General features: G+C 37.8%; 1 protein-coding gene across 1 annotated transcript; it reads right to left on the minus strand.

The window, feature by feature from the left end:
• Window positions 1-2,366: 2,366 nt before the first annotated feature.
• Window positions 2,367-4,719, minus strand: LOC145121972 (uncharacterized). The gene is made up of 3 exons (XM_079057649.1): window positions 3,795-4,719; window positions 3,401-3,636; window positions 2,367-2,762 (listed from the first exon to the last, which is right to left on the minus strand). The coding sequence occupies exons 1-3, from the start codon at window positions 4,717-4,719 to the stop codon at window positions 2,367-2,369; spliced, it is 1,557 nt and encodes a 518-aa protein (XP_078913775.1).
• Window positions 4,720-16,612: the final 11,893 nt, after the last annotated feature.

A 16,612-nucleotide genomic window follows, 5' to 3' on the forward strand; every position in this document is an offset into this window, starting at 1 on the left:
GTGTCTCGGGACTTCATTCGTTGAAATTCTCATCCTTACACACATATTCGTTTGGAACACAATGATAATTGTGTAAATTTTTGTTATAAACATCTTTCAAAAAATTACTTATGTCTTTTATAAGTGGTCAAAACATTTCAAAAACACTTTTTAAGTTATGTTACTTTATAGTTTATAAAACTCCATTTTTAAAGTACAATCATAACTTAGTAGATAAATGAGTCTTTTCAATAACAGTTCAAGTAAACATACTAGTAAACTATAGTAGGTATAGTTTAGGGGTTCAGTTCATACTAGATGCTAGAACATACTATAAAGAGAATCAGGGAGGTAGATACAATGCACGATACCATAGAGATCATACTATAAAGAGAAACAGGGAGGTAGATACAATGCACGATAACAGAAAGAACATACTAAGATACTATAACAGAAAGAACATACTAAGATACTATTACAGAAAGAACATACTAAGGCTATATCAGAAGAACAATACAGGATCTAATTATACCAATAATCACTAACTCATTGTTCTAAACAAAAGGTGATAGTAAATTGGGTATACATGATCATATAACTTTAATGTGAATTTACACGGCCTAGCAATTTGTTTGCGGAAGTCGCGTTTGGTCCCCAGAATCTCTTGCAGAGAGAGCGTATAGTATGGGTACTATCCATCACATTATGACCTTAATAAAACAAACATGTTTTAAGGTAATCAGTACGTCAGGATGTCAATTCAAAAGACAACTGAGTACTTATATTTTCCCATTACTTTCATATTGTGACAGTTCCACTTGAAAGTTAATGCAAACTATTTTCGAGTTAAGATAGTTATAAACTAGGGAAAACTTACATCTTTTCAAACTACAAACAGAACAGTCGAGTCTAGTACATTCAGTAGAAATGGGCCTATAATGCTAACTTTATGATTCCTTAGTTTATACATCAGGAATATATATTAATCGGATCCGACAGGTAGTAGGATGTGTGCTTTCCGCTTCATTTTCTGTTTCTTGTTTGGTTGTGGGCTTAGAGCAGATTCACCCAGCCTACTATTTATCCGATCTTAGCTATATATATGTTCCGTATACACCAAGTAATCATAAGGGGTACCAGGTATGGGCCAGGTCATAGGACACTAATTCAATGCACCGTTTTCTAGTACAAAACATACTTTTCAAATAGAACATTTGTTATTTAAAACTAGAAACTTACTAGTAATGGGTTTAATCCATTTTATTAAACCAATATAACTTAAAGGACCCTAGGTGGTTATTTCTATAATACCTTAGTTTATAGATCAGGATTATCTATAATTAATACCCGATAGGTAGTTGAATGTGTGCTTTCCGCCTCATTTGCTGTTCCTTGTTTGGTTGTGGGCTTAGGGCAGATTCACACAATTAACTATCTGTTCGATATTAGATTATATATAACTAGTATAAACTAAGTGATTATAAAAGGAACCACTGTGGTTACCATTTTTACTAAAAGAAATAAGGGTTTTCTTAAAGAATCTTTTCATCAAATATAAAGGAACTATTACAGTTAACTCTGTGAGTACCAAGTGAATACGCCAGGGTTATATACAACGATGATCTAACAAACAATGGGATGTGTGCCTTCCACCTCATTTCATGTTCCTTGTTTGGTTGTGGGCTTAGGGCAGATACACACAACCGATTGTTTGTTTACTCTGGGTTTTATATAACTTGTATCCATTTAGTACTCATAGAAAGGATTGTAGAGTCATTTTTACTTATCTTTCATCAAAGCAGGAAATATAGGATTTTCTGGAGGAACAGGCGAACTTTTCTAAACAGAACTTTCAACTTTCTTACAACTTACTTACATCACTAAAATCTTATGAACTCACCAGCTTAAATGCTGATCTACTCTTTCAAAATAACTTGTATTCTCAGGAGACAAGTAGACAGGTACGCGCACTGGGATTCAGAAGATGGAGCAGTATAGCTTCATGTCTTATTTTGTTATTTACTTTGTAGTCTATATTATGTGACCACATACTTTGTAAACACTTTCTTCTAATGAAATGGTTGTTTATTACTTTGATTACTATGATGCATGTCTTGTGATACTAAACATGACGTCCTCCACCCCCGAACATTTCCGTCGTTCCGGTTTTGGGGTGTGACAACAAAAAAGTCTCCAAAATCCATGTCAGTCTTATAGTAAGTCTTTGAAGTCTCAAATCACAACAAATGAACATCCAAAGTTACTAGCAAGGAATATCGCTTCGACAAAGCATTAACCACCATGTTGCTTTTACCATCTTTATAATTGGAAGAAAAGTGAATAGATTGCAAGAACTCCACCCACTTAGCATGTCGTGTGCTCAATTTCTACTGCCCATTAATGTATTTCAAGGATTCATGATCGGAGTGCAAAATAAAATGATTTGCACGCAAGTAATGGCTCCAATGATCCAATGCTCGAACAATCGCATAAAACTCCTTGTCACAGGTGCTGTAATTCACCATAGCACCTCCCAGCTTCTCTGAAAAATGCACAATAGGATGTTTAGCTTGAATTAAAACAACTCCAATTCCAACGCCACTCGCATCGCATTCCACCTCAAAAGGTTGTGGAAAGTCAGGAAGAGCCAAAATAGGAGAAGCACACAATAACTCCTGGACTTTCGCAAAGGACTTCTGAGCATCTTCCCCCATGCAAAAGCTCCTTTCTTCAGACAACTTGTGATCAGAATCGTAATGGTACTGAAGTAACGTATGAACCTCCTATAAAACGAAGCAAGACCATGGAACGACCTGACTTTTGAAACATTAGTAGGAGTATGACACAACTTAATCTCCCCGATCTTGGACTGATCCACCGATACACCATCTTTAGAAACAACATAGCCCAAAAATATCACATTCTCCACCAAAAACGAACACTTCTACTGCTTCCCATAAAGTTTTTGTGCTCTAAGGGTCTCAAATACTTTTCTTAAATACACAATATGATCTTCCTTGATTTTTCTATATACCATGATGTCATCAAGGTATACGACTACCAACCTGCCCAAAAACAATTTCAACACTTCATTCATCAGCCTCATAAAAGTACTAGGCGTACTCGTAAGACCAAATGGAATCATAGTCCATTCATACAACCCATGCTTGGTCTTAAAGGTTGTCTTCCACTCATCACCTTCACGCATGCGAATCTAATGATACCCATTTCACAAGTCAATTTTCAAAAACACTACTGGCCCATGCAATTCGTCCAACATGTCATCAAGTCTAGTAATGGGAAGCCTATACTTGATCGTTATATAGTTAACAACTCTATTATCCACACACATTCTCCATGTTCCATCCTTCTAAGGCACAGGTAGGACCGAAACAACACATGGACTTAGGCTCTCACAAACATCGCCCTTGCTCATCAACTCGTTAATTTGTTTTTGCAACTTATTTGTTTCCTTTGGATTGCAATGGTAAGTAGCCTTGTTAGGCAAAGAAGGACTTGGAACAAGATCAATCTGATGTTCAACACCATAGATTGGGGGCAAAACCGGTGGTAATTTAGTTGGGAACACATCTCTAACCTCCATGAGAAAATCTACAATTGGACTTTCTTCTTTAGCAATATCATCCACCTTTGGGTCTTCGTTTGCAACAAGGACATGTATCTCATCCCCTTGGTTGAGAACCTATTCCACCTCTCTTTCGCTAGCCAACATCGTAAGTTTTCGCTTTTTGGATTGCTTGTTGTTCATCGATCGTACCACTGTTGAAGACATGGGTAACAACACAATTTTTTACCATTGTGTTTTAGCTCATACTCATTGCTCCTTTCCTTATGCACCATATCCTTATCGAACCGCCAAGGACGTCCCAATAGAAAATGGAAAGCATCCATTGGAATTACATCACATAAAATTTCATCTTTGTACGATCCCATGGCTAGGCCAATCCGAACCTGTTTCATCACCTTTACTTTGTTCCCATCATCAAGCCAATGAAGTGCATATGGTTTAGGACGGGATGTTGTGACTAAGCCCAACTTCATAACCATCTCAATCGAAGTCACCTTCGTACAACTACCACCATTTATAATCAAAATGCACCATCGATCATTCACACGACACTTGGTATGAAACATCTGATCACTCTGATCGCAGTGAACATGAACCACTTGTGTTTGCGAAGCTCTAAGAACAAAATTCGTATCAAATTTTGGTGCTTTGTACTTTTCCTCCTCATCTTCTTCACCTTCACAAACTTCTTCAGTTGTGACAATATCTTCCAACCCCACTTCTTCTTCTTCAAACAGCTCATCCCGTATCGCAACAAACTTTACTAACGTCACTACTCTCTTGTTTGGACACATGTTATGATAGTGTCCAAACCCTTGACACTTGAAGCAACAAACCTTGGACAAGCTAGTTTCCTTGTTCGTATTGTTCACCTTTGGGGTCGCCGTGGAGCTATTCACAACAACATGAGTACTTGTTGTGGTCACCTTCACACTAGTTTCAGATTTCACCCAAGGCTTGGGTTTAACAATTTCCCCACTAGAACTTCCCACATACTTTGCCTTCCCTTGAGCTTCTAACTTCAAACAAATACTACAAAGCATGTCAAAATCAGAGTATGGATAGAGTTCCACCGTACCAGAGATGTTGTAATTCAGACCACATAGAAAATGTGCCATCTTCTGTTCTTTGGCCTCCTTAACATCTCCCATTAATGATAATTAATCAAAATAATTAATGTATTCTCCCACACTCATCTTCCCTTGCTTCAAATCCACCATCCTCCTATAGGTTGTCGTCCTATGATGGGCTGGTACATACCTCTTTCGAAGTTTCTGTTTTAAGGACTCCCAAGAAGAAATCTTAACTTTTCCTTCACGAGCTCTCCTGGTCTTTAAACCTTCAAAACATAGCGAAGATCCTCTAAACAACTTCAAGATCGCATACTTACATCAATTATCATCATTTAACTCCTTAAACTCAAAGATTTTATCGATATTTCTCTCATAATCCAAATATACTTCTGGATCGGCCCCACCAACGAATTCAGGTAATTTGTTGACCTTACAATCCTCAACATTTCTAAACTGTCCACGCCTAGCCTTCCTGCTATCTCCCTCTTCCAAGCTATGCAAAGCTTCACGCAAGGCATTAGCAAAGTTTGGATCATCAACGTTCATGGCTCCTGATGCGATATCAACAACAACACAACAAAATCTGGAAATCAAATAAAATCAAACGAATTGTCAGGAAAATCGAAACCTGATCTCTAATAGAATTGTTTTTGAATTACAACAACAAATCTGGACAGTGAATGAAATCAAACAAACTCAGTAGTAATTTTGGCTTTGATAAAAATATAGACGAGGTTTCTTCTCAAATAATTTGAATGCAGCGGAAATAATAACTTATTCGACAAGAAAGTATGAAAAGATAGATTTGATAAATAATCTAGATCTATAGATTGAGTATCGATGAAGACACATCAAGACCTATTGATTTGAATTCGAATCAATCTAGAAAATGCGTTCTAGAATTGACAAAAGGGGCGAGTAAGCAACTCAATAGAACACCAAAGCTCTTTAATTCAAAATTCAACTATCTCCATAATGTGCGACAAAGGAAACTATTTATAGCCTAAAAACCAATTAGAAAAAATAAGCTTTGAAATAAAAGGAAACTGCCTTATAAAGGCTTCTTGATAGCTAAAAAAAACCAAAAACGTCGCTAGAATCTTTCAGCTTTAACTGACATAAGAGACCATGCAAACTCCTTGCAACACTGACCCTTCGCATCCAGTACCCCCGCATCCAACAACCAGCACTATCCGTTCGCAATCAACAACCTTCTGAGGCTCGCAATCGCAACACATCTTCCGAGTTTCACAGTCGCAACTGACCTTCCGAGATTCATACCTATTTGCTAGGGACTACGATGGGTTGTGATTGTTCGCACTCAATCGCACCCAATCGTAACCAACACCCGACTTGGAGTTTGACAAATTGCAATTCACATTCACATCACCTGCCTGGGTTGTAGCTAGCAACCGCAAGTGGGGGTGTTAGCCCCGTATATATCTATACATATCTTCCACACTCACTTAAGATTAACGATTATAGTCTCGGGGTTAGCTGAACTTAATCAACTAAAGGGTGAATATTGATACTCAGTTAACAACTATTTTGTTTAACGTTTAATGTATGATTATTTATCTTATTATTCTTCCCTTTAATTTTCGTTTAATATGATCCTCTTAAAGAATTATACTGATACGTATATATATATATATATATATATATATATATATATATATATATATATATATATAATTATCTTTGTATTGGTATTCTTTATATCATATTAAGGCAAAATAACAACTATGTACAATGCCTATCTTTAAGTTTTTCTTTAATATGATTCTCCTACATAATTATACTTAACCATATATATATATATATATATATATATATATATATATATATATATATAATGATTTTGATGTTGATAGGATCAGAGTAATAACTATGTACAATGCTTATCCTTAAGTTTGGCTAGCATACCGACTATGTACTATGTTACCTTAGGGAATTGGCCAACATAAAAACTTGGTATGATTTTCCAGTGTAGTTTTAGGCATTATAACGAGTAGGCGTAATATCATTCTTAAAGCTTAGGCAAGGTAACTACCAGAGATAATATCATCCTAACGTTTCATGTATTGTATAAACTACTGATATATTACAAATAATAATTTTTATGTAAAATCTTTGATATAGTTTTATAACATGCATTCCTCCTGTAAAACATTTAAAAATAGTAAAAATGAGGCCGTGAACTCACCCTCATAGCGTGATTTGTTGAAGTAGGATAGATTCGTGACTTGGAACTTTGGAGACTGCCTCAGGATGGTTGTCTTTGACCAGAGAGAGAGAGAGAGAGAGAGAGAGAGAGAGAGAGAGAGATATGCAGAAATGGTTCTGTAGACACTCCTATTTATAACAAGTTTTTGAGGTGCACGCCGCACAAATATCTATGCACGTCATGCATGAGCATCACGACTCCATCCGAGAGTCGCCACATGTCACTCTCTTGCTGATCCACATCACCCAAAATCTACTCGAATCTAGTGTCAAAGTGCACGCCATGCGCACATAAATGATTTTGGAAAAATCATATCTCTTGCGTATGAGCTCTGATCTTTACCCTCTTTATAACTATGTGATGATCTCAACGAGTACTATAACTTATCTCTAGGTTGTTTTGGCTAGTTTTGACTTTCATCTTTTGTCCTAACGGGGGTATAATTAAATGATTTTATAAAAAATCATATCTTCCTCATACAGACTTCGTTTTAAGCACTCTTTGTCTTAAAGTTCTTATCTTGAGGAGTACTACGACTCTCCTTTTGGTGATACTAGCAAAAACTCGACCGATAACTTAATGACATTTTGATGTTAATAACTTTATTTACATGGTTGATTTTACTTTTTTACAAAAATCATAACTCCTCCGACCGATGTCGTATTTTTACAAAGCTTGTATCCTTGGAATCATGTCTTCATGTACTTTCCAAATATGTTAACCATTTTAGAATACAGTACGACTTTTGGATACTCATTTTTGAGTCTATGAGTCGATTTATGTTTATATGTAAGATTATACTCAATCATATTTATTCATAAAATGAAATATTACATTGATACTCTATTACATTTGTTTGTCTATGCTAATTTCTAACAGTGGCCAGTGTATGAACAGTGTAAGGAAGATATTGGGTTGTGAAAGCAAAAAGGTCTATGCGGACAAGGTTTGAAAACTCAAGCCTTGAATTAGCTTAAGACCAGTGTCTGCTGCTAATGAATATGGTCCAGTCAAGTCTGGTAAACTAGTCTTGTGTCAAAAATTAAGAAGTTCAACAAAGTACTCAAAGAGTTTTACATAATAAGTATGAACAATGTAAAGAGATTCAAGAACAATTGGAATGATAAAGAGAATGATTGGCTGAATGATTCTTGGTATTGATGAGCAAGGTGAATGTTTTCACTCATTCGTACATAGAATGAAGTTTACATCTCCTTAAATATACGAGAAGTGATAAAAAAACAAATCCCATAAAGTGCATGGACTAGAAGACATCTGCAAATCAACAGACTAACACAACCACTTCTGTTGATCTTGTCCCATGTACTATACTATAAAATAATAAATATAAGACAAAATAGTACTAGGAACAATTAATCCACATTACTGACTCAAAATAACAACAAAAAAAGATGCATTTCTGACTGATCTTCACTTCGGAATTAGCTCCACTTCGAAAGACATCTGAATTTAGAATTCTCTATCTCGGATTGCTAAAGGATCAATTTTTCATGTATCAACAATCTCCCCTATGTTATTTTAACAATCATTTGATTCATCACTTAGCTTTATCAAAGACAAATAGATAAGCACGTTGGAGCCAACTTCGGACCTCGATGTACCATCTGAGATGCTCAATAAATTTATTTTTGACATGTTCAAAGAATCACTCTTAGCAACATTAGAGATGAGCTTTTGAAGAATCTTGGTAGGAATAAGATGTTTGTCAAGCACTCTGAAAAATTCCTTTTGATTGGTCTTTTTCTTGAGGTAGATGTAACCAAGTTCTGGTTCTTCGATTGGTCATTCTGCTAAGATTTGGGCTTCAGGAAGCTTAGTGGTGATCTTGGTTAAGTGATTTTCAGTTCCAAAGAGATGAACAAACTCTACATCGGATCTACAAAATTTAGCAATGTAGTCCTTTAGGAAGTGGATTGCAGCGTTGTAGGCTCCAATGCTTGATTCACTGGTTTGACGATCTCAGAAATGAACAGCTAAAGTGAGAATATCATTGGGATTCATCGAAGGAAAGTCTTCATCCGAGATTATGATGGAGGATTCTCTGTTCCGAGATATGAAATATCTATGCAAAAGACAGTCAAAATCGAACTTACTTTGAACCTTATTACCGTATCCAACGATCTTGGTAATCCTTTTCCGAGACCACACTTCCTTTTGGGGTCGTGCATTGATGGAATAAAAGGTTCCTAATCTCTCACGCTTAGTTCGGATGATTGTTTGAGGATCATTAGTTGGATGCAGAGGTGCGAACATGATATAGTAGTGTCCATGAGGAGAGATTGGCAAGTCGAGTTGATCAACATCTTGAGTTGGAAGATCATAGTACATGAAGGGTACAAAATGTATATCACAAACAATTCCTTGTCGAAAGAGAGGAAAAATGGCCAACATCGGAGTTGGGTTATCTTTGAGAGCTTGAATTCGGATGCTTTGTTCCACAACTTGTTGAATTTGCTCGTTGGACCAGCCCTCAAACTTTATAAACCACTTCACTTGGATGTCCAAACCTGTAGCAATCTTTTTGCCTTTGTCTTGGGGATTGTCATCTTTGTCAGAAATGGAGGAGATGTATTGATGACTAGATTCAATGATGAATATATTGGATGGAGGAGGAACCAGAGGCTCTTCAAGAATCTCATCAGGTTTCCTGGTGGGAGAACCTTCATCTATCTGAACAATCCTTGGAGCATGAATTTAGAGGAAGCATCGGTTGAGTGGCTCGGAAGGCGTCAATTGTTAGCTTGGTTTTTACATTAGCCATGTATCGGTCCTTTGAAAGGTTTCATATACATATAATGGCCAAGAAATCGAGGATCATTAAATATTTTTTTTGCTTCGGAAAGGACTTTAGTAGGAGGTTTCTTGATGTCTTGTAGTCCAAGAATCACATTTTCAACCAAATCATCATCATCATCATCTATTTCAAGAGCTTCAAGAGTTTCTACTTCCAGGTTTCCATTGCGCATGCTTTTGTTCTTGTTCTCCCCCTCTTGCATAGGAAGGCCCAACTTTATGAAAGTTGATGTTGATTTGCATAGAAAGTGAATCATATGTGTCGGCAGTAGGAGCTTGAGCTTTGAGATGAATGAAGGTTTCTTCAAGGATGTGAAGCATTTCATCGAACTTGTAGTTCAGAATATCTAGGTGATGTTGAGTTGCATGAATAACCTTAATGAGCACTTCCTTCATAACCATGTTCATTGTGTCTTTGTGAAAAATTTATTTCTCCAACCTCTAAATTTTTTTTTCATGTCGGGCGTGAGTTTGCTTGATCAGAGTGTTGGTGGCAGAAAGCATGTCATCATGATCTTTAAGCATTGTGGTGACAATGGATATGTGATAATCCATGTTGTCCTTGTAGCGTGCTTCAGCGTCTTCAAGAGTGCAACTAAGACGAAGCGAAATAAGCTTATCTAACTGATTGGCTCGGTCAAGTTTCGAGGGAGCGGCAACTTGGATCTCGGAAATAGACTTGAGGATGAGCTCAAGCTTGGAATCAAGATCTGTGACTTTCTGATCAATTTTCGTATCAAGACCTGCTACTTTCTGATCAAATGTATGGACTTTGGATTTGGCTGAGCAAATGTTATCTCAAAGTTCCAACAAGGCAAAAGGATCCACAATGTTCTCATCGGAGGATCCTGTATCCGAGGTGGAACTTTTAGATTTCTTATCGTCTTCATTATCATCATCATTTCACTCTGTAGGCTTGAAATCATCATATGGAGTATCTTGAGTTCTGTCACCTTGATCACCTTTCAAGGTACCTTTAGTAGGAGGAGATGAGTGCTTGTTTCCTTCAATATTTTCTTATTCTTTAGATTCCTTGGAGGACGAGGAGAGACCAAAATCAAAATGTGGTTTTAAGGAAGAAGGTTTTTGCAGAAGATTGAAGGTAGTGGGAATCAGAATAGCACCAACTGTAGTGTTGTCATCTTCAAACATGATCTCATCACAAAGATCATGTTTGGCATCAACTTTGGGATCTTCTGCACTAGTAAACATTGGAGGATAATCCAAAACATTGGTAGAATCTGGTACATCTCCTTCTGTAGTGACAATATTCTGAGGAGAAATATTCATTGTGTTTTCAGGAGTTGGAACATATTCACTCAGAGTCTTCTTTATGGAATCGATGAAAGGTTGAAGCTCTTGATCTGTCTCTTCGATTGATGGAAGGGTGAAAGGAGTACGACTTCGGAGAGCCCGTTGACGCATGGAAATAAGCATGTAATCAACTTGTTCTCTGGTGAGTTATGGATGTCTTGTATGAGCTCTGTCTAGAAAATCTGACCAAGCTTTGTCAAAAATACCCGATCGTCTTGTACCTGAAGCAAGTATCAGACCGATTGTGGCTTTTGAAGTAGGAGGGACTACTCCAACTTTGGAAAGCTTGGAATCAGAGGTAGGGACCCCTGATTGTGCATGTGTAGAAGCGAGAGGGATTTCAAAGATGACTCGTGAGTGTGTCCCAGGGAGCTTCAATGGAATTTGTTCAATATCAACACCATCTTTTTGAGAATATGGGGGTATATTATAAGCAGACTCCCCTTGTGTGTGCAAGTGATTTTGAAGCTATGAAGGGTACTTCGGAAGAGTGGTCAGGTGGGGTAAGTTGTGACCTAGAGTCAGGTTGAATGTTGATTTGTGAATCCTTTTGAGAGGATCCACCAGCTTTGTTTCTCTTTTTGGCTCGAACTTTTGAAGGGGATGCCTTCCGTTTGGCAATTTGTTTGATGCATGCTCTAGAAGTGGTGGATTTGTTCTCGTCCGAGGTTGTATCATCTGAGATCGGGGTAGGTTCTGTTAGGACAAACACAACCGAGATCTCAAGATGATGTTTGAGATGTGGTGAGTTGGATGGAACAGTGGACTATATACATTCAGGTAGACGTCTAATAGGTCCGAAAGCAGATTGACTAGGTAACTTATGACTCTTAATAGTTTTGAAAGCGTAGTATACCTCTCCGATGTCCGAGTTGAGTGAAATAGCTTTAGATCTCTCGGATTAGAGTTGTTGCAGAGTTAGAGCCCATAATCTCGGACTCGGAATTTCATTAGGTTTCCTGTTGACTGCAAACTTGCAAAAATCTTTCCATAGAGCCTCTCGTAGGTCGATGACGTTAGCTCTTCCGGTGAAGATGTTGTATATGACGTACAACCAATCTTTTCTCATGGTGTCTGTGTTGGGTTTTGAGCACTATAACACTCCTATGGTGCACATGCAACCGTAAATGCTTTGGATCTATGTTTTCTCTAATTATACATGCATTTTGCAATTTTCCAAAGCATATATCCTAACTAGAATACAAATTGTCAAATGAACAACACAACTAGTTAGATGACTTACCTCTTAGAAGGACTTGTAGTTCTTGAACTTTGAAAGCTTGAGCACCCCAAGTGTGATGCCTCTAATGGTTCACAAACACCAATATGCAAGAGGAGGCTTGAGAGAATAAGTTACTTGCACAAAATCAATATCACTCTTCAAGAATGTTGTGGCAACCAATTTTGTCTCTAGGGGGTTTGTAAAACCCTAATGACCTTTCATATTACTTAGGATCCATGGGTTAACCTCCATAGACTATCCATGGATTATCTCATTGGTTTAGCCCATCCTAAATAACCATGGATCATTAGCCCACATTATTAGAATCATTGATTTACACAATCAATCCCCATATATTTAATTAGTCTCTTTTGATCACAAAATTAATTCCAAATTAATTCTTGATCAATACTAATTAAATAATATGATTTCATATTAATATATTATACTTGTAATATATTAATAAATCATAAATAACCTTATTCTCAAAAGTCCATCCTATCAAATTGCACTGGTGAAGGCACCCCAAAAGGACCATGCTACAATCGGGTCAAGTACATCCCAGTTATAGTTTTGGGCTTAGACACCAAATCCAACAGTCTCCCACTTGGATAAGTCTAATAACTATAGCTGCCAATGTGACTTCAGGATCCGACTTAGCAATCATAAGCTTTCAAAAGCCGTTGTCGAACTCTGACCTAGTCAGTGACGCGTACTTCAGATAAGGGATCATATACTCCTTTGTTCTCAAGATATCTATGCGGAAAAATACATGGAACATAGTCATACTTATTGTCTTGCAATTTGTTTCCTAATTTTCGATTCGTCTGACATAGAACATAACTGAACACATCAATTTAGTTCTGACCGGGCCCGACACATAGTCAAAACAGAATCATCGAGGGGCCCAATATATCGCTTTTAATCCTCTTAGGATAAAAGGAATAGATAAACTTCGACATTATATGCTTGTAATAACTACTCATCAAATCATGCACAACGACACATTTTATAACATCAAGTTACTGATGCGTTTTCATGCCATCAATGCACAACCAACTCGTAGTCAACAACTCATATATCTTGGTTTGAAGATTAGATGATATTATCGTCTCACAATTACTCGTGATAAATTCCATGAAGCAATTCAGGTGAGCGCGGGTTGAATCCAATACTCAAATCTTATTTCAGGAGCACTCATGAATGGTGTAGCAAACTTTTTCTATGTTTAAGTCCTTACACAATCTACAAGCCAACTCATGACAGTCTTATTTCATACTTACTTCCAACGTATGATCGACCGTGGATAGTTTGAATAATTCTTATTATTCTGGAAGTCAAAACATGAAAAGTGAAACAATAGTAAATAATTGGCACAAGACAGTAACTTTACATATAAATAAAACTCCTTTTATTTAATCATAAAATTTCAATTACAATTTAGCTATTACAAGTTTCGATTTATCTAATTACTAAAACTAATATCCTCCGTTAACCCCTCACATGCTGCAGGTGCTTAACGCTAGTCACTCCCTTCATAAGGGGATCTGCTGGGTTGTCTTCTGATGATATCCTTTTCACCACGAGGTGTCATTATTCTACTTGATGTCTTATCAAGTGCTACTTTATGTCGACATGCCTGGATCTACCATGATCTCTCGGTTCCTTGGTTAAGGCAACCGCCCCTTCATTATCGCAGAAAATTTACACAGGCTCCTTTATGGATGGAATGACTCCAAGGTCGCCGATGAAGTTTTTCCACCATATCGCCTCCTTCGCCTCTTCCCTTGCTACTATGTACTCTGATTCACACGTTGAATCAGCTACAGTCTCTTGCTTGGAACTTTTCCATGTTACTGCTCCTCCATTCAGGGTAAACACCCAGCCCGACTGAGAGCGGAAACTATCTCTGTCGGTTTGAAAGTTGGCGTCACTATACCCTGTCACTCTCAAGTCATCACTCCCACCGAGCGTAAGGACCCAATCCTTAGTCCTCCACAGGTACTTAAGAATGTTCTTAACTACAGTCCAATGAGCTTTACCAGGATTCCCTTGACATATGATGACCATACTCAAAGCAAAGGCCACATCAAGGCGAGTATAAGTCATAACATACATGATCAACCCAACTACGGAAGCATATGGTATATGACTCATCTCTGCTATCTCAGCCTCTGTACTCGGACTCAGAGTCTTACTCAGTTTAGTATTGCTTTGGATAGGTAAGTCACCTTTCTTGGACTCCTCCATGCTGAAACGTTTCAACACCTTATCCAAGTAGGTAGTTTGACTAAGTGCTATTAGTCTTTTACTCCTGTTTCTCAATATCCTTATCCCTAGAATATAAGCAGCTTCTCCGATGTCCTTCATAGAGAAACACATCCCAAGACAGGACTTAACCTCCTGCATGGTTGGGATGTCGTTTCCTATGAGCAGTATGTCATCTACATAAAATACCAGAAAGCTCACTATACTCCCACTAGCTTTCACATATACACATGACTCATCCTCTCTTCTCGAAAATCCAAACTCTTTGACTTTCTCATCAAAACAAAGATTCCATCTGCGAGATGCTTGTTTCAATCCATAAATGGATTTCTCAAGCTTACACACTCTATTATGGTACTTTGCATTGACAAAACCCTCTGGCTGACTCATGTAAACATCTTCAGCCAACTTTCCATTAAGGAAAGCGGTTTTTGACATCCATTTGCCATATTTCATAATCATGAAATACAACTATGGCCAACATAACCCTTATAGATTTAATCTTCGCTACTGGTGAGAAGGTATCATCATAGTCAACTCCCGGAGTTTGAGTAAAGCCCTTCGTAACCAGTCACGCTTTATATGTGTGTACTTTCCCATCCATGCCAGTTTTCTTCTTGACGATCCATTTGCACCCGACTGTCTTACGACCCGGTACATTGTCAACCAAGTTTCAAAGTTGATTGTCATACATGGACTGAATCTCGCTGTCCATAGCCTCTTTCCATTTTGCAGACTCGGGGCTTGCCATGGCTTCCTTGATCCTGATTTTCCAGCGTGCTATCACTGATAAATGTATAACCTTCTGTAGTAATATGGAAACCATAAAACTCATGTGTATTTCTAACTCTACTGGAACGCCTCAGAGGTAAGGACTCGTCAATTAGATCAACCGGAGTTTCCTACTTAGGTTGAGCGCTAGTGTTTGAGGTTCCGTCACCGCTTGACTCTTGAAGCTCTTCAAGGTCAATTTGCCTCCCACTGTTTCCTTGGCCTATGAGTTCTCTCTCGCAAAAGAATCCTCTCCTCGGAATGAAGACAACATTGTCACTCGATCTGTAGAAGATATATCCAAAGGATTTCTGTGGGTAGCCGATAAAAATACATCGCTCACTCCGAGGTTCGAGCTTGTCGTGAGTTTCTTTTCTCACAAAAGCCTCACAACCCCAAACTTTGATGTGGTCTAATGTGGGAACTTTCCATGTCCACATCTCGTGAGGTGTTTTGGAAACCTTTTTGGTATGGACTAGATTAATGATATGGGCGGCCGTCTCTAAGGCATACCCCCAGAATGAGATAGGTAACGAAGCTCGACACATCATGGAACGAACCATGTCTATCAAGGTTCGATTGTGCCTTTCAGCCACACCATTAAGCTGTGGTGTCCTTGGTGGCGTCAATTTAAACAATTCCACATTACTTAAGATAGTCTAGGAACTCGATACTAAGATACTCTCCTCCACGATTGGATCGTAGCATCTTTATCTTCCTGCCCAATTGATTCTCCACTTCTTGCTTAAACTCCTTGAACTTTTCAAAAGTTTCCGACTTATTCTTGATTAAGTAAGTATACCCATATCTACTATAGTCATTAGTGAAAGTCATATAGAAGCGGTTAGCATCCCTTGTGGCGGTTCTGAATGGTCCACACACATCAGTGTGTATGAGATCCAACAGACCTTCACCCTTTTCACAAGCACCAGTGAAGGGTGACTTGGTCATCTTTCCAAGTAAACAAGATTCGCAAGTGTCATCTGGCTTCAATTCGAGCGACTCCAAGACTCTATCCTTTTGGAGTTGGGCTATGCGCTTCTTATTGACATGTCCAAGACGAAAATGCCAGAAGCATGCCTTGTCCAAAATCATTGGACGAATCAATATTCAACACATTATTTCCTAATTTATCTACAACCATCACAGTTTCATATATACCATTGCAAGGTAATGCTTCAAAATAAAAAACACCATTACAATAAGCATAAATACCACCATTTTCATTATTAAAAGAAAAGGTAAAAACTTTTTTATACAAACTGTGAAAGGAAATAATATTTCTCGCCATATCGGCCGAGTGACAACAATTATTCAAATCTAAATTTAAACCATTACTAAGCAATAAAGGATAA

This window comes from Lactuca virosa, chromosome 6 (assembly GCF_052849685.1).
Source record: "Lactuca virosa cultivar CGN04683 chromosome 6, Lactuca_virosa_CGN04683_v6, whole genome shotgun sequence".
NCBI classification, from domain to species: Eukaryota; Viridiplantae; Streptophyta; class Magnoliopsida; order Asterales; family Asteraceae; genus Lactuca; species Lactuca virosa.